A 26,017-nucleotide genomic window follows, 5' to 3' on the forward strand; every position below is an offset into this window, starting at 1 on the left:
TTCTGATATACTAGAAGAAGATCATCACAGCCTATGAGTGCTTTCCCAGATTTCAAACCCATTCTTCATTCACAAAATGAATTTACTTTGGTTACAGATAAATGGATGTAAATTAAAACATAAAATTCCATACAAGGAATGATGCCTTATACAACAAATGGACAAACAAAAACATTGTAAACTAGTGTGAATGATTTGAAGGACAGATTTTTACATCCTTAGAACCACTTTACACATAAATGCATAACAAATATTAAATAAACGAATAACAAAAATGCACTTACAATTTTATAATACTTATCTTTACAAACACTTTAGAAAGATTTTTTTTTTTAAAAATTCACTAGCTTCATTCTCCAATATGTCTAACATACATCTTTACTCTGAGACCTCATTTCAAAATTTTTGTTGTTTTTTGTTTTTAATCAAGTCATAAGGGCACAGATATAACAGGCAAAGTGATAATAATTGACTGTCTTCTGGAATGTAAAGTTAACATATATCCAGGATTCTTCTCATGTCTCCCTGGAGTCATGAGGAGGAAAGAAGTTTATGTTCTGTGTTTTAAAGATGTCTATCTCAGGTACTTCATTAAATGAAAAATTTTCCATTAAAACTGAGGTATGATTTCAGCCTTCACCTGATTCATCACATTCAGAAATTCAATTGTCTGAGAATCTGTTTATTTAGAGTTACAGGAAAATCAAATAATTGATTATTTTTTTTAAACAAAGATATACTGTCTAGTCATCAATGTGATTGGTTATATGAGGTATAAAGACACACATGATTTAACAGAGTCCAGGCAAGTCTTAAAAAGCCAGGCAACTTTCCATAATCATTCCTAGTATTCTTAAGTTCTTTATATTTTTGTAGACATATGAGTATTAGGGGGTTATTGTCTTTACCTGTATGTATTTACATGTAGAAGCTAGATAGAAAACCCTGGCACTGTTCATGAAGCATAATCCACCCTACTTTTTGAGAAAGGTTCTCTCAGTGGTATGGACCTTATAGAGTATGCTATACTTGATGGCAAGTTTCTCCCCTAATCTAATAGTCTCTGCCACTCAGAGTGGTATTAAAAATTGTGTGCCACCTTAACTGGCTGTTTTTCTAACACAGGTCTGTGAATTGAACGCAGACCCTCACCTTTTCATGGCAAATATTTTACCAAAACCACAGATATTCTTTAGACAGTTTAAAAACCAAAATATTTATACTTTGAAGATAATTTCCAAAGTGGCAAAGATTTAAATATATTTTTTATTAATATATTTCTCATTTTTTATTTACTGAAAAGTTCCAATATGTGATATTATCTTTTGGTATATGTTTTAATTTATGATCTGCTTCCTGAACTCTTGAAATTTAAAAGATATTTTTGTCACTTACCAATTATATGAGTTGATGTGAAATTAAATGGAAAAGTTCATGTGATTTGGTAGACAGGTACATATAATATAAAATATGTTTTGACCTTGTACCATGTCAGCTTATGATAATTAAACTACAACACACTTGAAAACAACTAAACTCTTAGTATCTTTTTTGTAAAAAAATAATGCCATCTTTCTCATAAAAGGTAGAGGATGTTGCTGAAATAAATGCTTTTATTCAGGGTCCACTTTAGAATGAAAATTATGTAGGAAGAATGTTAATTCCTGAAGATGTTTTTCTGAAAAATAACAAGTTTAAATTGTTTTAGTTGCAGAACACTTTAGCTATCATCCATGTGGTTTAAATATGACATTTTTCTCAACTTCTTCTCCTGTATTCACGGTCTTTATTCATCATTGTAACAGAATGCTTGAATTTAGAAAACAGTTACTTCCAAGGAATATTATTTGTAAAGGATACCCTTTCATAGCTTCAGTGCTGAAAGGAAAGGTATCCACTGAATAGATATCAGGAGTTCTGTCAGCTCATAGATTAGTTTAAGTCTCAGGAGATGAGAAGGATGGTAATAACTCAGTGTTGGCAACTGAGACACATAAAGAAGTAGAAGTAGATTTTTTCCCCCAGTAGAGCAGAAACTTCTATCTGCAACCCTATTATAAAGATCAAGTCCTTAAAGACTTGCGGAAGCCAGCTCTTGTATGGCAGATGTCTTGTTCTGAGCTTTGTTATGTTGAAAGAAAGAAAGTGTTAAGTTTCCATTTTAAGATTTTGATGTTTTCTGTTATTTCCAAAACGCTAAAGGAAACTCATTGCCAGTTATCCAAGTATAGTACTTATAGTACGGCTTAGAACATTATATTATTATTTGTGGATTATATATCTTTCAACCTTCCAGATCTCATAGACGAAAGCTTTATTTACCCAATGCTTATACACTTACATTAAATCTATATTCACTATTTTCTAGCATATGGTAAGTACAAGATTGTTTTTATTATTCAATACAATATTCACATAGTACCTTAAAGATATTTGCAAAGTCATGTAATTTCTAAAAATATGACTATATGAGAATTATAATTTATATATAATATATTGTTTCAGCCTAATTTTATAAAATAGTACTTTTAGATCATTTAGACATAATTTCTTCAAAAGTTTCAATACAGTATTTATAAAACTATTTTCTATTTTTCTTCCATCCATTTTCCATCCTGGTAGATGTTTACTGTTCAGAGTTCTGAGTTTAAGATGGCTCAGACCAACTTTGGTATGACAAATTCCACACTTTGCCACAAAAGCTCTGGTCTTCAGTCTGATACAGATATTAATTGTGAATATCTAGCTTGTCTCACTTATTTTATGCTATTATTGCTATAATACAGTTTCAATATTGGTTTAATCCTCAATGTCAAAATTTTATGTTTCCACATTATCTGGCATTTTACTTTATTTGTCTTTTACATTCAAACTATAAACTACTCAGTTTGTGTGTTTTAAAGTATATCCCATCATGCGGGATTCAGATATTCGTGGGTGTGAGGGGAACCGCAAACCTGGAAGGAGATGGGAGGAAAAGAAAGAGAAATAGGAGACCAGGAAGGGTACCTATAGAGGTCTCGTTTATTATGCTGAGGTGCCTTCTTTTTAAAGCATACATCACGGGGAATATGGGAGGGGTCAAGGGAGAATTATACAAAGAACAAAGAAGTGGGCATCTGCTGACATGGGGGCCGAAGTCAGAAGCCAAGCAGTGGGCACTCTGCATCTTATCTTCGAAACATCGATCCTCCTTGACAGCCTTGGGTGTCAAGCTGGGCTCAGGCATAACTCATGTCCTTGGATGTCATGGGAACTCAGGAAGAGATAGGGAAGAGGGGACTATAATTATTCAGCTTTTAATGCCTCAGGTGCCAGGAAGGGAATAGGGAGGAAAGGGGGTGATAACCAGCTCTTAGTACAAGGCCATTTGGCCTGTTAGGGAAATTGTGAAGGGCTCACTTTCTCACAGGATGGTCCCTGACATCTCCCCCTTCTGAATTAAATTTAATAAGACCACACTTAACTGAGGTGATCAAATAATTTTCTCATCCTTAGATGAGCGGGCGTTACCATGGCTGGGAGGACATTGACCCAATTCCTCCCGTGGGTGCTGTCACAGACCCACACTTGTGGCTCTTGGTATCTTTTGGGGAGGGGAGGCAGAGCCTTAGAAAATTTTTTACTTTTAATTGTAACTAGATACCAACCTCTTCTAAACCGGGTTTGTCTCTCAGGGAACTCAGAAACGGTCTGTTTGGACCTTCCCCTGCAATACTTAGTTTGCACCCAAACTGGGCCCATACCGGATTCGTATTTATCATGAACCAGCATTCACAGTTCTGAGTTCTGTGCAGCTCCCGTAGGAGAATTGTCAACCTTAGACTCAGTAAACCCTCTATAAGAATTATGCCAATTGTAACACCACAATTTGTGGTTCTCAAGCTGGAGAAGCTCAAGTAGAAGCTGGAGGTCACCCTTCTTTGTCCCTACTGTCTCCAAAGCCTGAGGAACCAAGAGGACTCTGCACTAGCACCAAGGGTGAAAAATTGGAGACGAGTCATTGTTTCTGCCTCGGTGGGAGGAGGATCTTCTTTGTCTGAGTCCTGGATATCCAGCTGATGGTAGTGGACTGCAACCGGCTTACTTAAAGCAGCTTCAATCTGTGACTTAACAAAACTGGTTAATTTTCTAAAGGCCCAGGGGCCAAAAGATAAAAGCAGTAAAATACCCAAAAAAAGTTCCCAAAAGTGTGGGAAGCAAGGTGGTGACCCAAGGAGAAGTAGAAAACCAATTTTTATACCAATATTCTTGTTTCTCTCTGCTGCATTTTCTCTCTTCCAAACTAGCTCTAACTTTATCTATACTATCTTGAACTAAGCCGGTCTTGTCAGAGTAAAAACAACATTCTTCTTTGAGAGCTGCACTTAACCATCCTTCTTTAAGAAACACTAAATCAAGACCTTGCCTATTTTGTAATACTACTTCAGACAGAGAGACCAAGGAATCTTTTAAATTTTTTAAGCCACTCTGTAGCTCTTGAATATCTCTGTCCACAGCAAGGTGAAGCTGAGTATATTGCTGTTGAGAAGTGACCAAGGAGGCAATGCCTGTTCCTGTGCCTGCAGCTCCTAAGCCTAGGATTACTGCTAAGGTTACTGCAGAAATAGGCTCTCTCTTATTACGGGGTAGATCTGTGTCACTCTTCCATAATTGGAGGAGGTCTTCTGCATGGTGTACTGTCAGCTTCGGGAGAAGCTGAACTGCAACACAATAATCTCTGTCATTTAAAAATGTCTGAGTAACTATATAAGTAGTAAGTCCAGTAGAACATGCTAAATAAGTACCATTAGGTGCTCCAAGGTATCGAGAGGTGGCCTCTACAATAATAGTTTGATTGCAAACCTCTAATAAGGCCTGGGGAGGAAGCATGGAAGGCCCCAAAAGGCAAAAGCCAATGCCAGACACCTGTCTCAGAGTGAGTCCATCATGGCTCTCGGGGTGCCATCCAAGTTTGCTAGAATCATTAATTGCAGTAACTGATCCGAATGTTGCCACCCCTTCGTAAAAGGGAGGTTGAAGAGAAAAACACACCCAACATTCTTCATACTGAGTAGCATTAGTTGTGTGGTTAGTAGCAATTGATGCATTTACATCTATGAATACAAATTTGTATGTGAATATGTAAGTATAAATTACATATACAGCTATTCATGCACAAATTATTTGGTTGTACATTCATGTCTAAAACATAAATGACTTGTTAATAACAAATATATTTAAATTCAATATTTCATAAAATTAATAAAAAATTTTAGCATGATCAAATCCTTTGATTCACACTTTTTGGTATTGGAAATCATTCTTTGATGTCTACCAGGATGACAGTATTAAATGGACGATAGCTCTGAGTTTATTTCTGAGATGGATATGTGTCTAGATTTGAGATCCAATAATTTAGAGGCTAACGAGGTATTGACAGATGGTGATACATTTCTGCATTAATCACTTAGTCACGTGCATTCAGTGGGTAGTAGCATAAACATAACTGAATATTATTTCCATCATACATAATTTTCTACTTTCCCTTTTCTCATTCATGGGGATCATCCATTAAAACATGTCTTTATTCAGAAATTTAAAAATACAGAATTAATGCAACTGGCCACAACATTACACATCTTGGTACTAAATATCTTTTATTTATATATTTAGAAATATCTGAATGTGTATATAAATACACATACATGTATTTAAATAAATCTAGTGAACTTGAAAGCGAGCAAGAAAAGGTATAAAGAAGAGGGTTTACTGAGGGGAAATTTTATGGAAAAATATCTAGCTGCATCACAATCTAAAAATATAAAAGAAGCATTTTTGTAAATCATTGATATGTTCAAAGGCACCTATTCCTGATCCTTTTTACACAGCAAAAGTAGATTCACTATTCTTCCAAAGGCCACTGATTTGGAACATAGACAGGGAACATAAGTGTATTTAGTTTCAGTCTATCAACATGGAACAGGACATGCCAGATTTACCTAGATCCTGACTGGGATATATGAGGTACTACAATATTTCTTTGAATTCTGTAGTGATTCACATGCATTCATAAGGAAAGTAAATGTTTTCTGATTGTTAAGCAGACATTGAAATTATCTGCTTATGAGATAAACACATTTCACAAATATCAGGCAAATTTATAATTTCAAAAGAAAAATGCTTGTTTTTTGCAAAATTAATTTTGTCCAAGCAAGATAAGTGACAAATGATAAAAATGAGAGTATGTAGCAAATAAATGTATACTAGAGTAAACCAGAAATATGGAATTGATGTACTATGATATCTTATGCAAACTTTCTCTCACTGAGAGTTTTCAAGTACTTTTCAATACTTTTGAATCATTTCCATTTACCCTTGCTTTTTCACCTCACATTTATGCAAATTTAGGAGCTTCTACTACATAACATTCTACATTATGGTTTGAACCAGCAATGTTCTTTCCAAGCAAAGTCTTTGCTTACACATCGACAAATCAAATTAATCACTTTTGTCATTTTGCACACGCAGTGGATCTTAAATTGAGTCCTTCATTGGACAGTTTATATATGACCGATTGAATGATAATTTCTAGTGTTATTTAAATAGGAATCTCCATTGTGCATAGATGCTGCCTCATATTGGAAAAGAGATTGTTCACATGTGAATCAGAGGAAGTCCACAAGACACAGGGAAAACCTTGGATTGTGAGGGTAGGAATTGTACATTACTCAATTGCTCTTACAAACTGAGACAGGAAGAAGGCAGAATGATGAAGAAAAAAAATCATTATATTTTTGCCTTAGAGGAAAGGGTCTTGTGCTACAGAGAGTAGTGTTATAGGCTCAAAAGGGCTATTTGGTTAAAAAATGTTTCCCCTCTTAGAGCCTCCAGTAGGAGTGTGGCATCATAGCAATGTATATTTCATCTAAAAAATATTAGATATGATTGTCATGTTTCTGACTTCCAAACTGTATGTAAATGAATATTTATTAATTTAAGCTATATATTTTTAGAAAAATTTCACAGTAAACATAATAAAACCGAAAATAATATTACTTATAGCACTACAATAATTTTACATACTAGTTATCTTTTTTGCTTATATCTACAAATGTTTATATTTCTAACAGTGCCATATGAAGACATGGTGTTGCTGATTTAAGTGCATCAGCATTTAAAAAGAGTCATAGAGGCTCATTATAGTAAAGTATACATATTTATCAACTGCATGAGAGAATATATGTATAATTTAATTATCTGATATATACCACAACTCTGAAGAATTGATAATGCATCATTTCAATAGGAAATGATGTTATGTTGTATTTTACCTTTCTAAATAGAAAATATATCAGGAAATTACAGGTTTCAGTGTATCACACAACTTATTGCTTCCTTATGATGCATGTAATGGATTGTTTTATTATTTTTAAGAATATTTGAGAATAAAAACAATATATAAAACTAAAATTTCACAAAAATGTGAAGGCAAAATTGTCATACAAACAACACTTCTAATGATTAATCATTTTAAAACAAAGAACAAATGAAAACAACTATGTATTTTTTTCCTGGTTCAGTTTTCCTAAATAATATGACAATGATTATGCCAGTCAGAGATTCAGGTGGAAGATGAGAACAAATTTGAAGCAACACATTTAGAAATAGAAGGTGACATGGTACTGAAGTCGGTGTGTAATTTCCAGGGTAACTGGAAATTAAATACATTGAATGGTTGCGTACAGGATAATGAAAATTCCCTTGCACAGATTGTTGATAGCTCATACTGCTCCAAAGCAGAAGTCTGAGGAATTTTGAAGAATAAGAGTCCATATATCACACTCAGGATCCAAGTCTCAATTGTATCAACTGACAGCTTTCTATTATAAAAGACATTTTTCTTAACCTTAGTATTCTGTCATAATTGATAATAGGGAATAAACTAATGTGGGTTTAATCTCAGCATATAGATTGTCTGAAATTGTAGAACACAAATTGACTATGGCTGAGGTTGCTGTTTTGATTTATCTTCCCCAGGGCAACTCTTCATGACCATGATGGTTATCAGATTCTGGAGAAAATCCTTTTTATAGTCCTTAAGTGAAATGACTATTTTGGAATTAAGTAGACTACTGAAAACATGGCAATTTGGAATCATACAGGTGTGAGTGAATTCATTCTGGTAGGCCTGACTGAAAATCCTAATTGGCAGGTTCCTCTCTTCTTGCTTTTCAGTGTAGTGTATTTCATCATTCTTGTAGGTAACTGGGGAATGATTATCTTGATCTGGTTGAATGCCCAACTTCATACACCAATGTACTTTTTCCTTAGTAACCTTTCTTTCTGTGATATCTGCTACTCTACTATCATTGCTCCAAAGATGCTGCTCAATTTCTTGTCAGAACACAAGTCTAGTACATTCTTTGCCTGTATTCTGCAGAGTTTCTTTTTTGCAGTTTATGTAACGACAGAAGTAATCCTCCTGTCTATGATGGCCTATGATCGCTATGTGGCAATTGCAAATCCCTTAATGTATACAGTTATCATGACACACAACATCTGCACTCAAATGGTTCTTGCATGTTACTTGGGTGGCCTCATTAATTCCCTGACTCACACAATAGGTTTACTCAGACTGGACTTTTGTGGTCCCAACATTGTGAATCACTTCTTCTGTGACATCCCTCCTCTTTTGAAGCTTGCGTGCTCTGATGCACACATCAATGAGATGCTGCTTTTGGTCTTCTCTGGAATGATTGCTATTTTCACTTTTATCATCATCATGGTGTCCTATATCCACATTATCATTGCCATCCTGAGAATCCGTTCATCTGAGGGGAGGCGCAAAGCTTTCTCCACTTGTGCCTCACATTTGACAGCTGTGACATTATTTTATGGGTCTTTGACTTTTAATTATATCCAGCCAAGCTCTCAGTACTCCATGGAACAGGAAAAGCTCTCTGCTATGTTTTATACCTTGGTCATCCCTATGCTGAACCCTCTGATTTATAGCCTGAGGAACAAGGATGTAAAGGAAGCAGCAAAAAGATTGATTTGTAGGGAGAACAGTACCTCATGAGTCTGTATTATCTCTCCCTCTGAAAACTGAATGAGAATATTCAAACCCACTTTATTAAAGTTATGTCAGTGACACACCCAACATAAACTACAATTGATTCAATTTTATGTCGGGCAAAAATCTCCAATTTGACCTCAAAACAAAAACCAGTCTTTACTAATCAACAGCATAAAATCTTTATTATTATGAAACCTGATAAATACTTAAGATATATTTTCCTGTTAAAATCTGAAGAATATTAACCCTTTAAAAGAGTTAAATATATTTTAGATCAAAAGAGTATTTTAATAATCTTTATTAATAAATTAGTGTTTTACTGAAAACTTACAATGTGCCCAATAGCATGGCTTTTATAAACTTTGTATACTTGCTTCTACAAATGTCCCCATGTAAGTGACATAACTATTTCTCAGTTTGCATATAATTGTAATAGTATAGTAACTGGATGCATAAGAAATAAAATTCATGACTTAAAGTTTTAAATAAATTAACTATATGAGGTCCTGGATTGTGACAATTACTGTAAAAAATAAATGTAACTCTTATATATTATTTTTTGTTGCAAGCCTAGCCTTTAATGGCTGAGCCATTAGCTTTCTCCCGAGAGGTTCTGCATAGCCTGACCAACACAGAAGCAGATGCTTGTAGAGAACCATTGGAATGAGCGTGGGGACCACAATGGAGGAGTTAGGGGAGGAATTGAAGGAGTTGAAGTGGTCTGCAACCCCATAGGAAAAACAACAATAACAACTAACCAGATGCCCCAGAGCTCCCAAGGACTAAACCACTAATCAAAGAGTACACATAGAGGGACTCAAAAGAACACTTGCTTAGTTGTCTTCATAGCAGCCTTATTTGTAACAGCTAGAAAGTAGAAACAACCTATATGTCCCTCAACTGAAGAATAGATGAAGAAAATGTGGTTCATTTACACAATGCAATACAACTCAGCTGTTTTTTAAAAGCAACATCATAAGTTTTGCAGGCAAATTGATAGAACTAGAAAATATCCTTACTGAGGTATTCCAGACTCAAAAAGGATATACATGTTGTGTATTTAATTATAAATGGCCAATTATTAGTCATAAAACATTACAATCTACAAATCTGGAGAAACCAAATAACATAGCAGGCTCAAAGGAGGCTGATTAAATCTGTCTCAGAAGGTAGAATAAAATAGACATTGGTGGTATATGTAGGGAGGGAACTGGGTGGAAGACGTGATGGAGAGGGGAGCAGGGTTGGGGTAATCATGTGTAGGGAGAGCAGGGGAGAGAGCAGAGTACCTATAGGATGTGCCAAAGACCTGGGATGTGGGAAGGTACCATGGTGGCTATGGGGGTGACTGTAGCTGGAACTCCTAGTACTGATGTATATGCATCCTGATGTGGCCATTTCCTTAGCCAGCCATGTCTCCCAGTGGAAGACTAAACACAGTAACCCACCCATAAAACTTTTGACCTAAAATATGTCCTTCCTTCAAGAGGTTCAGGTAAAGATACAGCAGAGATAGAAAATATTTTAAAAATTTTGATACTTACATAATTACGTGGGAACAATCTATAAACTCTAAAGTTAGACAAAATTAAGTTTTCTCAGATGAATATTCAGTTTAATTGAGAGAGTTATATTATTTATTAAGCTAAAAGACTAACTAGACAAATAAAGTATATGTCCACAGAGAAGTAGCTAATGAAATTTTAAAATAAAATGTAATGAAATGTTTCCCCATTTTTATTCAGGTATTTATTATTATGAAGTTCTCTTATGATATAATTTTGAGTCTTTTCTTGAGCCATTCTACAATTAAAAATTTGTATATGAGTATATATATTTCAGGAGAAAGTCAATCTTTTAAAATAAGACAAAACTTTTTCTAAATATACATTAGTAATTCTATGGCAAGAGGATCCAGCAATACCACTCCTGAGCATATACCCAGAAGATGCTCTAACATGTAATAAGGATATATGCTACACTATATTTACACAGCCTTATTTATAATAGCCAGGATCTGGAAAAAACCCAGATGTCCCACAACAGAGGAATGGATAAAGAAAATGTGGTACATTTACACAATAGAGTACTACTCAGCTATTAAAAACAATGAATTTATGAAATTCTTAGGTAAATGGATGGAACTAGAAATTATCATCCTGAGTGAGGTAACCCAGTCACAGAAGAACACACATGGTCTGCATTCACTGATAAGTGGATATTAGCCCAGATGCTCAGAATACCCAAAATACAATTCACAAACCACATGAAACTCAATAAGAAGGAAGTCCAAAGTGTGGATACTTTGATCCTTCTTATAAGATGGAACAAAATACCCATGGAAGGAGTTACATATACAAAGTCTGGAGCAGAGACTGAAGGAATGACCATCCAGAGACTGCCCAACCTGGGGATCCATCTCATATACAATCACCAAACCCAGACACTTTGGTGGATGTCAACAAGTGTTTCCTGACAGGAACCTGGTATAGCTGTCTCCTGAGAGGATCCACCAGTGCCTGACAAATACAGAGGTGAATCCTTGCAACCTACCACTGGACTGAGCACAAGGTTCCCAATGAAGGAGCTAGAGAAAGGACCTGAGGAGCTGAAGGGGTCTGCAGGCCCATAGGAGGAACAACAATATGAACTAACCAGTACCCCCAGAGCTCATGTCTCTAGCTGCATATGTATCAGAGGAGAGGCCCTTGGTCTGGCAAAGATTATATGCCCCAGGACAGGAGAATGTCAGGGCCAGGAAGCGGGAGTGTGTGGGTTGGGGATCAGGGTGGGGGGAGAGTATAGGGGTATTTTGGAAAGGAAACTAGGAAAGGGGATAACATTTGGAATGTAAATGAAGAAAATATATAATAAAAAAGGGGGGTCTCTTCCCCAGTTAGGGGAATGCCAGGGCTAGGAAGCAGGAGTGGGTGGGTTGGTGAGCAGGGGTAAGGAGTACGGGGTAGGTGGTAGAGGGTTTTCAAAGGGGAAACTAGGAAATGGGACAACATTTGAAACATAAAGAAAATATATAATAATAATATTAATTACAAAGGAGATTCCTACAAAGAGAATATCTTCACAGGAAGAAAACATTCATTAGGACACAATTTGGATTCAGGGACCGATGTAAGCTTGACCAAGTTTCTTGCTCTTAGAATGTATACTTTTGGAATGTTAGATTAGGATAAAACAGGCCTCCTAGGAACATCAATCAAAAAGAGCATAACAAGCTGCAATAAGACTAGGTATATAGCATCACATCAAGGCTTGAGAAGGCAACCCAGTAGGAGGAAAGGGGGCTACATATAGGCAAAAGAGTCAGGGACAGCTCCTGCTCCTACTGTAAGGATTTTAAAAGAAGACTAAGCTTTTCAGTTATAACATGCATATAGAAGACCTAAATCAGAACTCTACAGGTTCCCTGATCTCTGAAATTTCCCATGAGTCCTGGTGAGTTGATTCTGTGGGCTATGTTCTCCTTGTGCATCCCTTACCTCTCTGATCTCTTTGATGATGATTCTGCTAGGCTCCAGACCCAGCACTCTCTTCAGTCAGAGCAATCTCTAGGTTGAAGGTTTGTGACTGGAGTTCCACTTGCAGTTCCTCCACTTGAGGTCTTGTCTGGTTACAGAAAATAATCAGTTCAGTCCCCACATACCCCATTACTCAGAGTGTTTGCTAGGGATACTCTTACAGATTCCATAGAGTTACCATTGCACTAGGTTTCTAACTCACCCCACAAATACATGCCAATTTCAGTTGTTTCGCCCAATATTTTCTCTCCATTCCCATCTGATCCATCGTGTTCTCAACCCCATATATACCCAGTTCACCTAAAAAACTCTATTCTGTTTTCTCTCCCTTGAGAGATCCTTTTGTCACCATTTAAGAACTTGTTACTTAGTTTCTTTGTGTCTAAAGATTGTAGCATGATTATACATTACAGTGAATATCCAATTATAAGTGAGTATATACCACAATTTCCTTTCTGGGTCTATGTTACCTATGCAGAATGATTTTTTTTTTCTAGATCAAACCAGCTGCCTATAAATTTCATGATGTCATTTTAAAAAAATTTTTATTAGGTATTTTCCTCATTTAAATTTCAAATGCTATACCAAAAGTCTGCCATACCCTCCCCCCCCCAAACCCCCTACCCACCCACTCCCACTTCTTGACCCTGGAATTCCCCTGTACTGAGGCATATAAAGTTTGCACGACCAATGGGCCTGTCTTTCCACTGATGGCCAACTAGGCCATCTTCTGATACATATGCAGCTAGACAGATGAGCTCAGGGGGTAGTGGTTAATTCATATTGTTGTTCCACCTATAGGGTTGCAGATCCCTTCAGCTCCTTGGGTACTTTATCTAGCTCCTCAATTGGGGACCTTGTGATCGATCCAATACCTGACTGTGAGCATCCACTTCTGTGTATGCTAGGCCCCAGCATAGTCTCACAAGAGAGAGCTATATCAGGGTCCTTTCAGCAGAATCTTGCTAGTGTATGCAATGGTGTCAGCATTTGGAGGCTGATTATTGGATGGATCCCCAAATATGGCAGACTCTAGATGGTCCATCGTTTTGTCTCAGCTCCAAACTTTGTCTCTGTAACTCCTTCCATGGGTGTTTTGTTCCCAATTCTAAAAAGAGGCAAAGTGTCCACATTTTGGTCTTCGTTCCTCTTGAGTTTCATGTGTTTCACAAATTGTATCTTATATCTTGGGTATGCTAAGTTTCTGGACGAATATCCACTTATCACTGAGTACATACCATGTGAGTTCTTTTGTGTTACCTCACTCAGGATGATGCCCTCCATGTCCATTCATTTGCCTAGGAATTTCATAAATTCATTCTTTTTAATAGCTGACTAGTACTCCATTGTGTAAATGTACCACATTTTCTGCATCCATGCCTCTGTTGAGGGGCATCTGGGTTCTTTCCAGCTTCTGGCTGTTATAAATAAGACTGCTATGAACAGAGTGGAGCATGCGTCTTTCTTACCAGTTGAAACATCTTCTGGATATATGCCTAGGAGAGGTATTGCTGTCTCTGGTTTTATGTGGAGTTCCTTGTTCCACTTAGATTTGACCTTAGTACAAGGAGATAGAAAAGGATCGATTCGCATTCTTCTACATGATAACTACCAGTTATGCCAGCACCATTTGTTGAAAATGCTGTCTTATTTCCACTGGATGGTTTTAACTCCCTTGTCAAAGATCAAGTGACCATAGGTGTGTGGGTTCATTTCTGGGTCTTCAATTCTATTCCATTGGTCTACTTGTCTGTCCCTATATCAGTACCATGCAGTTTTATCACAATTTCTCTGTAGTACAGCTTTTGGTGAGGCATGGTGATTCCACCAGAGGTTCTTTTATCCCTGAGAAGAGTTTTTGCTATCCTAAGTTTTTTGTTATTCCAGATGAATTTGCAGACTGCTCCTTCTAACTAGTTGAAGAATTGAGTTGGAATTTTGATGGGGATTGCATTGAATCTGTAGATTGCTTTTGGCAAGATAGCCATTTTTACTATATTGATCCTGCCAACCCATGAGCATAGGAGATCTTTCCAACTTCTGAGATCTTTAATTTCTTATCATACAGATCTTTCATTTCCTTAGTTAGAGTCACACTAATGTATTTTATACTATTTGTGACTATGAGAAGGGTGTTGATTCCCTAATTTCTTTCTCAGCCTGTTTATTCTTTGTGTAGAGAAAGGCCATTCACTTGTTTGAGTTAATTTTATATCCAGGTACTTCATTGAACCTGTTTATCAGGTTTAGGATTTCTATATACTATCATATCATCTGCAAAAAGTGATATTTTGACTTCTTCCTTTCCAATTTGTATCCCCTTGATCTCCTTTTGTTGTCAAATTGCTCTGGCTAGGACTTCAAGTACAATGTTGAATAGGTAGGGAGAAAGTGGGAAGCCTTGTCTAGTCCCTGATTTTAGTGGGATTGCTTCCAGCTTCTAACCATTTACTTTGACATTGGCTTCTGGTTTGCTGGAGATTGCTTTTATCATGCTTAGGTATGGGCCTTGAATTCCTGATCTTTCCAAGACTTTTATCATGAATGGGTGTTGGATTTTGTCAAATGCTTTCTCCACATCTAACATGATGATCATGTGGTTTTTGTCTTTGAGTTTGCCTATATAATGGATTACGTTGATGGGATTCCATATATTAAACCATCCTGGTATCACTGGAATAAAACCTACTTGGTCAGGATGGATGAATGTTTTAATGTGTTCTTGGATTTGGTTAGCGAGAATTTTATTGAGTATTTTTGCATCGATATTCATAAGGGAAATTGGTCTGAAGTTCTCTATCTTTGTTGGATCTTTCTGTGGTTTAGGTATCAGAGTAATTGTGGTTTCATAGAATGAATTGGGTAGAGTACCTTCTGCTTTGATTCTGTGGAATAGTTTGTGCAGAATTGGAAATAGATCTTCTTTGAAGGTCTGATAGAATTCTGCACTAAACCCATTTGGTCCTGAGCTTTTTTTGGTTGGGAGACTATTAATGACTACTTCTATTTCTTTAGGGGATATGGGACTGTTTAGATCATTAATTTGACCCTGATTTAACTTTGGTACCTGGTATCTATCTAGAAATTTGTCCATCTCATCCAGGTTCTCCAGTTTTGTTGAGTATAGACTTTTGTAGAAGGATCTGATGGTGTTTTGGATTTCTTCAGGATCTGTTGTTATGTCTCCCTTTTCATTTCTGATTTTGTTAATTAGGATGATTTCCCTGTGCCCTCTAGTGAGTCTGGCTAAGGGTTTATCTATCTTGTTGATTTTCTCAAAGAACCAGCTCCTTGTTTGGTTGATTCTTTGATTAGTTCTTCTTGTTTCCACTTGGTTGACTCCGCCCCTGAGTTTGATTATTTCCAGTAGTCTAGTCCTCTTGGGTGAATTTGCTTCCTTTTGTAATAGAGCTTTTAGTTGTGTTGTCAAGCTGTTGGTCTGTGATTCTCTCTAGTTTCTTTTTGGAGCCACTCAGAGCTATGAGTTTCCCTCTTAGAAATGCTTTCATTGTGTCCCATAAGTTTGGTTATGTTGGGCTTCATTTTCATTGAACTCTAAAAAGTCTTTAATTTCTTTCTTTATTCCTTCCTTGACCAAGGTATCATTGAGAAGAGTGTTGTTCAGTTTCCACATGAATGTTGGCTTTGTATTATTTATGTTGTTACTGAAGATCAGCCTTAGTCCATGATGATCTGATAGGATGCATGGGACACTTTCAATATTTTTGTATCTGTTGAGGTCTGTTGTGTGACCAATTATATAGTCAATTTTGGAGAATTTACCATGAGGTGCTGAGAGGAAGATATATCCTTTTATTTTAGGATAAAATGTTCTGTAGATATCTGTTAAATCCACTTGTTTCATAACTTCTGTTAGTGTCCATGTGTCTCTATTTAGTTTCTATTTCCAGGATTTGTCCATTGGTGAGAGTGGGGTGTTGAAGTCTCCCACTATTATTATGTGAGGTGCAATGTATGCTTTGGGGTTTACTATAGTTTCTTCAATGGATGTGCCTGCCCTTGCATGTAGAGCATAGATATTCAGAATTGAGTGTCCATCTTGGAAGATCTTACATTTGATGAGTATGAAGTGCCCCTCCTTATCTTTTTTGATAATTTTGGGTTGGAAGTCAATTTTATTCGATATTAGAATGGCTACTACAGCTTGTTTCTTCATACCATTTGCTTGGAAAATTGTTTTCCAGCCTTTCACTCTGAGGTTGTGTCTGTCTTTTTCCCTGAGATTGGTTTCCTGTAAGCATTAAAATGTTGGGTCCTATTTGTGTAGCCAGTCTGTTAGTCTATGTCTTTTTATTGGGGAATTCAGTCCATTGATATTAAGAGATATTAAGGAAAAGTAATTGATACTTCCTTTAATTTTTGTTGTCAAAGTTGGCATTCTGTTCTTGTGGCTGTCTTCTTTTTTGTTTGTTGAAGGATTACTTTCTTGCTTTTTCTAGGACGTGTATTTCATCCTTGTATTGGTTTTTTTCTGTTATTATCCTTTGATGGGCTGGATTCATGGAAAGATAATGTGTGAATTTGTTTTTGTCATGGAATACTTTAGTTTCTCCATCTATGGTAATTGAGATTTTTGCCTGGGTATAGTAGCCTGGGCTGGCATTTGTGTTCTCTTAGTGTCTGTATAACATTTTTCCAGGATCTTCTGGCTTTCATAATCTCTGGTGAAAAGTTTGGTGTAATTCTGATAGGCCTGTCTTTATATGTTACTTGACCTTTTTCCCTTACTGCTTTTACTATTCTATATTTATTTAGTGCATTTGTTGTTCTGATTATTATGTGTCGGGAGGAATTCCTTTTCTGGTCCAGTCTGCTTGGAGTTCTGTAGGCTTCTTGTATGTTCATGGGCATGTCATTCTTTAGGTTTGGGAAGTTTTCTTCTATCATTTTGTTGAAGATATTTGCTGGCCCTTTAAGTTGAAAATCTTCATTCTCATCTACTTCTATTATCCATAGGTTCGATCTTCTCATTGTGTCCTGGATTTCCTGGATATTTTGAGTTAGCATTTTTTGCATTTTGCATTTCCTTTATTGTGCCAATATTCTCTATGGAATCTTCTGCACCTGAGATTCTCTCTTCCATCTCTTGTATTCTGTTGCTGATGAATTTATGGTTCCAGATTTCTTTCCTAGGGTTTCTATCTCCAGCGTTGCCTCACTTTGGGTTTTCTTTATTGTGTCTACTTCCCTTTTTAGGTCTAGTATGGTTTTGTTCATTTCCATCATCTGTTTGGATGTGTCTTCCTGTTTTTCTTTAAGGATTTCTATGTGTTTGGTTGTGGTTTTGTGTTTTTCTTTGAGGACTTGTAACTCTTTAGCAGTTTCTCCTGCATTTCTTTAAGTGAGTTATTAAAGTCCTTCTTGATGTCCTATACCATCATCATGAGATATGTTTTTAAATCCGGGTCTAGCTTTTCGGGTGTATTTGGGTGCCCAGGACTGGGTGAGGTGGGAGTGCTGCATTCTGATGATGGTGAGTGGACTTGGTTTCTGTTAGTAAGATTCTTATGTTTCCCTTTCGCCATCTGGTAATCTCTGGAGTTAGTTGTTATAGTTGTCTCTGGTTAGAGCTTGTTTCTCCAGTGATTATGTTAGCCTCTATCAGCAGACCTAGGAGACTAGCTCTCTCCTGAGTTTCAGTGGTCAGAGCATTCTCTGCAGGCAAGCTCTCCTCTTGCAGGGAAGGTGCCCAGATATCTGGCGTTCGAACCTGCCTCCTGGCAGAAGTTGTGTTCCACTCACCAGAGGTCCTAAGATCCCGTGGAGTGTCCTCTGGAGACCTTGGGGAGTATCTGCTGACTCTGCGCCCCAGGTGACCCGGTGCTGGTGCTGACCAGAAGGGCAGGTTCAGAGGTACAGTCTAGCAGGCGTGGTGCAGGAGGAGCTGAGAATTCTATATTATCATCTGAAGGCTGCTACAATACTTCATGATGACATTTTTAAAAACAACTGGGTTATACCCAATTGTGCAAATGAGCTTTGCGGCTGCTAGAGAGAACATTCTCATCCAGAGAAGAATTCTTTGGACTCTTTATGGGCACTTGAGGAGGCAATTTTTTTCAAAAACACATTGTTTGCCTACTCTGAATCTGAGATGCTAGAAAATTATTTTTTTTCCCATGGGCCTCAGTCCTATTCTTTGTCAATTTATTCAGAGATGCTAAGATCAGCTTACCAGTATCATCATTTTTCTTATTTTTTAAAGACTATCAGCAGTTTTTAAACAGAGTCACCAAATTTGTTTCTGCCTACAAATGATAAATCAGATAATCATTTGTAGTTATCTCCTCACATCTGTAAAATAGTTTGACACCATGGATTTACTACACTCTAAGCTCCCAGGAGAAGCTTCAGTAACTAGAGAGACTTTGACACTTGCAGGTGTTGGCAAAATGGAAAGCCTATTCCAGATGCTTAAAAGAGTCACACTTATATTTATTTTGCTAAAGAACCACGACTGGTATGAAAATTGGTAATTTGTATGACTCAGTGGCCTCTAGAGTAGAACTTATAGAAGGACTATCTAACTTTCTATCTCTTTCTTTCTTACTTACTTTCTATCTATCCATCTATCTATCTCTGTCTAACTACCTCTCTATAGTAAATAAACTATATATTTACATTTTAAACTATACATTTTTATCTATCTAATCTATCTATCAATCAGTCATATATATTTATATTTGCAATAATTTATAGGCTATGGTTTATATACATAAATATATGATTTATTGTATCTATGGGATATACATACATACACACACACACACACACACATATACACATATATATATATATATGTGTGTGTGTGTGTGTGTGTGTGTATGTATGTATATATATGACTGATTATATAGGATGTAAAGACAAACATTCTAGACTAGTACAGTAAGATCTGTAAAAGGGGGCTTCGACAGAGTAGTGCTTTTGTTCGTGGCTTTCTGAAGGTGTTCACTGAAGCGATAGGTTGGAGAATTCAGCTACAATGAGGTGAAAGACTCTAAGACTCCCAAGGGGAGACACCCACTCAAGCCTCGGGACAGTCGCGCACCCAAGAAGACACTGAGACTAAACTTAAGATGTAGAGAGTAAGATTTAATACAGCAGCAACAAGAAAGCACATAAAAAGCACATAAACCAGAGCCCTATAAAGCAACAGCAAGCAAATACATGAACTAGAGCTCTGGGGTCGAAACCCATACACCCAGCATGGTGTAGAGGAGATTCGACAACCGGCCCAAACTTTTCACAAGCTTTTATAGGAAGGAGGCAAGGGGGGAGTAGGGCAGGGAAAATACAGGTTTTACGTCACTAAGAGATTCAGCCAAGGGTTTTTTTCAAAGTGCTTTTCGCAACGCGTCCCACACTTTGGCCATGTACTTGATTCATTGGAACTGAGGTTTTTACTCACACCCTTATCTCAAAAATGTCCCTGGCACAGTCCTTAGTTGGGAGGGGTTGGACTCCGGTGTGAGAGTTCAGAATGTACTCTGGGGTGAGAGTTCTGGTGGTCAGTAATTTTCCTCTTTCAAGGAATGTTTTTGAAAAGCTGTTTGAAAGGCTATTTGGGAAAAAGGAAATGAAGATTCTCATGGTGGACTTAGATGCAGCTGGAACAATGATGACCTTGTTCAAACTGAAGCTGGGAGAGATTGTGACAACCATCCCTACAATAGGTTTCCACGTGGACATCTTAGAACATAAAAACATAAGCTTCACTGTCTGGGTTGTTGGTGGCCAGGACAAAAATCAGACCTTTGTGGCAACATTACTTCCCAGATACTCAAGGTCTGATATTTGTGGTTTACTGAAGTGACAGAGCCTGTCAACAAGGCCCGGGAAGAACTGACTAGAACGCTAGTAGAAGATGAGCTCAGAGATGCAGTCTTATTGGTGTTTGTAAACAAACAGGATCTTCCTAATGCTATGAACACAGCAGAGATCACAGACAAGCTTGGCTTACATTTACTTCACCAGAGAAACTGGTACATTCAGGCTACCTGTGAGACCAGTGGAGATGAGCTTTATGAAGGCCTGGACTGGTTCTCCAACCAGCTCAAAAACTGGAAGTGAACAGAAGCAACCCATTCCTCCATGCACTGTCGCAAAACCGGCTGGCCTTTCCTGTGTGCATGTGAGCATGTGAGGAGCCCATGGGGCTGTGTGGCTGGGAGTGGGGCAGCTTTCTCACACTGTGCCTTATACATGTTATATTAAAACCAGTATTCCATTTTAAGAAAATCAGTATTACAATTTGAATGCTACCTTCCATTTCACTAGTTTTGATGGTCATTTTTGCTGACGTCTTCCCGGGTGTGATAGCCAGAGGGTCTCTAGGCTGGAAACGAAGAAAGCTGGAACCAGACAGGTTCCCTTGTTGCGATCCTGGGTTTGGCCTTTCCATACACCAGTAATCCTGTTGGACTTCAGTGTCCTTTAATAAAAAGAAGGGGAGGACTTGTCATTCTTTCCATTGTGTCAAAGCTAGCAGCCGACTTGTAGTGCTTCAAAGCTATCAAGAAGAACAAATAGATTATTTCCACAGGTGTGAAGAGGTTCAGAGGGGAATACTTCCCCAAAGTTCTGTTACTTCAAAATGACTCATTAGTTTGTTTTAACCAAGAAATCAGTGACCTTTTTCAGTAGAGTATCAAGACTAACACTAGTGACATTTACAGCCTGCACCATACTTGTCAAATGGAAAGAAACTGTGGGCTGCTCTTCTCCTAAGCCTCATAGTCCACAGTGGAGTGAAGGTTGGCTGAAGGAAGTGAAGTGAGGTAGCTCTTATGTTCTGACATCATGGCTCAGGCCCTCAAGGCTGCTGCTCCCACTTCTAGGCTATGTGCTGAGTGTTCTTTACATGAAACAGACAGTTGTCCTGCATGGAGTTGTCACTATGTCTGTGGTCTTGGTTAGTACCTGTTTCCAGAACTGCACACCCATGACTTCTGAGAGTTTGTGAGAAAGTCAGGTTAATGTAGGAGATGATGATCCGAGTGGCCCCTGATACTCCCTAGGTTGGTGATAAACTTTGCTCTTTTACTAAGCATCTTTTACTTAGACTGCTCTCGCTGCATATACTCCCTCCTTAATGGCATTGGCATCTGAGGAGTGGCTTGGAAATGTGTGCTGTGTTGTCTTGGAGATGTAGTGATAGGAAGGTCCCGAGAGGATCTGGCTTCTGCCCTAAATCCTTCTGACCACACAGCTCTGGGCCACATTTGTACCTAAGCCCTTTTACTGCTTAACGTTTTAAAACTCCTTCCAGAAAGAAAACTGGTCCCTGCTACAGGAGGGGGAACACAAACTGGACTTCAAATAAATCTTGTTCATTGTTAACAATGTTACACTAAGAAAAAAAATTGCATGCCATTGTAAATGTGGGCTGTGATTTTTTTAAATATATATATGTCATTTTTTGTTTATGAGTTTTATTGTGGTTCCATGATGTAATATCCCACTTCTATTCAGTTTGATTTTTTGATTTTTATTTTTTATTAGATTTTTTCATTTACATCTCAAATGCTATCCCCTATCCTAGTTTCCTCTCTGAAAATCTCCTATCCCACTCTCCCCTCCTCCTGCTCCCCAACCCACCCACTCCTGCTTCCTGGCCCTGGCATTACCCTATACCAGGACATAGAATCTTGGCAAGACCAAGGGCCTCTCCTCCCATTGATGGCCAACTAGGCCATCCTCCCTTACATATGCAGCAAGAGACACGAGTCCCACCATGTGTTTTCTTTGATTGGTGGTTTAGTCCCAGGGAGCTCTGGGGGTACTGGTTAGCTCATATTGCTGGTCCCTTATAGGGCTGCAAACCCCTTCAGATCTTTGGGTACTTTCTCTAGTTCTTTCATTGGGGACCCTGTGCTCCATCCAATAGATGACTGTGAGTATCCACTTCTGTATTTGTCAGGCACTGGCATAGCCTCACAGGAGACAGCTATATCAGGGTCCTGTCAGCAAAATCTTGTTGGCATCTGCAATATCTTAAAGACTGTTCATTGCCATATTAGAGACTTTTAAATCACAGATGAATTCTTGAGAAATGTTGAAATTATATACCTCCCATTAGCTGGGATCCTCTTGCCTTTTTTTTAAATTTTGTTTTTTTTTTATTAGGTATTTATTTCATTTACATTTCCAATGCTATCCCAAAAGTCCCCCACCCACTACTACTTCTTGGCCCTGGAGTTCCCCTGTACTGAGGCAGATAAAGTTTGCACGACCAATATGCCTCTCTTTCCACTTGTAATTACTCTTGTTTGTTTGTTTGTTTGTTTGTTTTCCGAGGCAGGGTTTCTCTGTGTAGTCCTGGCTGTCCTGGAACTCACTCTGTAGACTCTGCCTGCCTCTGCCTCCCAAGATCTGGGATTAAAGGCGTGTGCCACCACGCCCAGCCTTGTAATTACTGTTAATGTGCCTGTCCTTATGCTAAGCCACAGTAAGCATGTGGTGACTGGTTAGACAATAAAGAACTTACTTGGGAAGTAGGGGATATGGTCATGTTAAAAAAAATCTAGAAAAGGTAGGATATTTTACATAATAATATCTGAGGGTAATAGACATTTTAAAAACTAAAATATTTGTATTTTTACACATCCTTTTAAGAAGTGAAGACTGAAATATGCTATTGAATATTGTGTTACCTATTTTTTCATTTTGATGAAATTCTCTAATATGTGTGATTCTAATTTTTAGAATGAATTGGAATCTATGTGCTATTCCAAATTCTTCTTGCAATTTAAACCATTACCATGTTTTAAAGTGTTACTTATTAATTATACATGTGAAGGAGAACCACAACAGAAAATTACATGTTATACGGTAATGAGGGAAATAAAATCTATAATATGTTTATGATCATCCACATTGTTAGTTTATGAAAATTAAACAACAATGTATTTGCAAACTACTTAATATTTTATGATTTTATATAGTATAATATGTCCCAAAAGAGTAACCATTGAAGATTTTACATGGTGTCAAATAAGAATGAATATACTATAGGAAGAATATGTATAGCTACATCAATTTTGGAGAAATTTTAATTAATTTCAGTTGTTTTATTACCAGAACATTATAACAATCTTCCAAGTGACTTCCAGAGGATTGCAACACCTTTGTTCTCAAATTCTGCTGCTTTATTCCAAGTCTTTATTGAGCATTAAAGCAAGATGCTTGAATTTATAGAAAATTCTAGATGCTTTAAAGATGTTTGTGAAAGATAGATTTTACTTTTTCATGCTTGCAGAAAGAATTATCCACTTAACAGACACCAGAAGGTTTGGCAATTCTCTGATTAGTTTCACACTTAAAAGACAAGAAAAAAGATAATGACAATCCTATGGACAGCTGAGACCTACACACACAAGGGATTACAGAGTCTTTCCCCAGTAGAGTAGAAACTACCATCAGCAACCTTCTTCCAAATAATGTATTTAAAGATTTTTGAAAGCCAGGTCTCTAAAACAGATATGTTGTTCATGCTTTGGTAAGTTGTAAGTAAGGAAGTGCTCAGTTCCTACTTAAAGATTTTGACATTTTCCCATTATTTCCTTAACACTAATGGAAGCTAATTGCCAAGAGTCCCAGCGCAGCAACCCAGTCAAGAATATAGAACATTATGTTCTAACTGCTAGAAATATATATATATACATATATATTTCAAACCTTCATATCTCATAGACAAGAAGACTATATTTTATATATTTACATTAATATATTATATATTAATATATTCATATTAATATTTATATATTAACTCTTGTTGAATATTATAATTACATATTAAATATGTGTATTACTTTTATTGCCACACATTTTATTGACTGTGGTAAATATAATTATGTATTTGTTATTTGATATTCTATTTATACATTTTAAAAAATATTTAAAAACTGCACATTTAAAAACTAGATTATATAAGGATTATAATTTATATATAATACATATGATTTATTATCAACTTAATAAAGTAACAGTACTTGTAAACAATTTAAAGTTGCATTTTTTAAGGATTACAATGAAATATTTTAAGAATTCTTTTCTATTTTTCTTCCACTTGTTTTATCTCCTAGTGAATGTTCATAGTTCTGATTTTAAGAACACTCAGACTCTTTGTTACAGCTGTTCAATTCTTCCCCATGATGTGCAGATTTTCATTCATCGCTTTGTCTCATGTAATTTGTATTAAGGATACTGACTGTGGGGTTAAATGTTTATTTATTCTTAATGTTAAATTTAATAATCCCATAAATCTTGTGTAATATTTTTCTTCATTTGTCTTTTTTATATGTTTTCATTGGCTATTTTATTTATTTACATTTCGAATATTATCCCTGTTCCCAGTTTCCCCTCTGCAAATCCCCTTTTCCATCCTCCCTCCTTCCTTCTGCTTCTATGAAGGTGCCCTCCCAATGTGTATTGTTTTTAAATATATCTATAAACATAAATTAAGATAATTTTGAATTTTGAATGTTTATGAAGCATTTCATGTAAAATTTAATATCTCATTTATTCATGTCTAAAACATGAATACTACATAAATAACACACATGTATTTATACACAATACTGAATAGAAGAGTTTTGAAAAATACTTGTCAATTTGATCATGATTTCTGAGGTAATATGACAAATTGCATGAGCAGCTCTGTCCTTGTTTATAAAGGTGAAAACATGTTGATAATCATTAGCTCATTTAATAAGCATTTGCTGGGTTTCTTATTTAAATATAGTGAAAAAAAATTTAAAGGTTCTAACTAATCTCACTGTACTCCTCTTCATCAGTGAACATGCATTCTGACTGTTGTCCTGGAATCATAAAATGACTGTGAATGAATTTCAAATTCTTTATACAGGTTTATTTGTGACAATTCATCAGCCTGGTAATATGGAAGTTTCAAATCAAAATTGAATATGTTTGTAGAAGTAAATATTTTTGAGGATAGAATACTCACAGTTACTAGTGTTGTAAATCAGCCTTTTATTTCTGTCAAGAGGGCAATATTAAGTAGAGAAAAGAGGCAAATTTAATCTTGTGGGGTCTGCAGATTCTAGTTATAACTCTGACATCACAGAGGCTTTCCATATATTGTCAGATGGTGATATATTTTTGTATTTTTCATTTTCTACTTCAAGCTTAGTGGGTAATGCCATACAAAAAACTGAAATTTACTGCTGTCACACATGCTTTCCTCATCTTGTATTCATGTGATCATTAATCAAGCCATCATTTTACATACACTTTGAAAATTTAGACACAATCCAACTGCCCACTGCTTGTGTGTGTGTGTGTGTTTGTGGGTGTATGTATGCATGTATGCATGTATGCGTGTATGCGTGTATGCATGTATGCATGTATGCATGTATGCATGTATGCATGTATGCATGTATGC

At 36.7% G+C, this 26,017-nt stretch overlaps 1 protein-coding gene and 1 pseudogene across 1 annotated transcript; both read left to right on the top strand.

Annotated features, from left to right (window-relative positions):
* The first annotated feature begins 8,122 nt into the window (after nt 1–8,122).
* Nucleotides 8,123–9,061, top strand: LOC110290206 (olfactory receptor 5J3-like). The gene has a single exon (XM_021156701.3). The coding sequence runs from the start codon at nt 8,123–8,125 to the stop codon at nt 9,059–9,061; it is 939 nt and encodes a 312-aa protein (XP_021012360.1).
* A 10,521-nt stretch (nt 9,062–19,582) lies between these two features.
* LOC110306460 (ADP-ribosylation factor 2-like) lies at nt 19,583–20,685 on the top strand (annotated as a pseudogene).
* The last annotated feature ends 5,332 nt before the right edge of the window (nt 20,686–26,017 follow it).

This window comes from Mus caroli, unplaced genomic scaffold, assembly GCF_978045245.1.
Source record: "Mus caroli unplaced genomic scaffold, Mus_caroli_1 scaffold_2, whole genome shotgun sequence".
Lineage (NCBI taxonomy): Eukaryota > Metazoa > Chordata > Mammalia > Rodentia > Muridae > Mus > Mus caroli.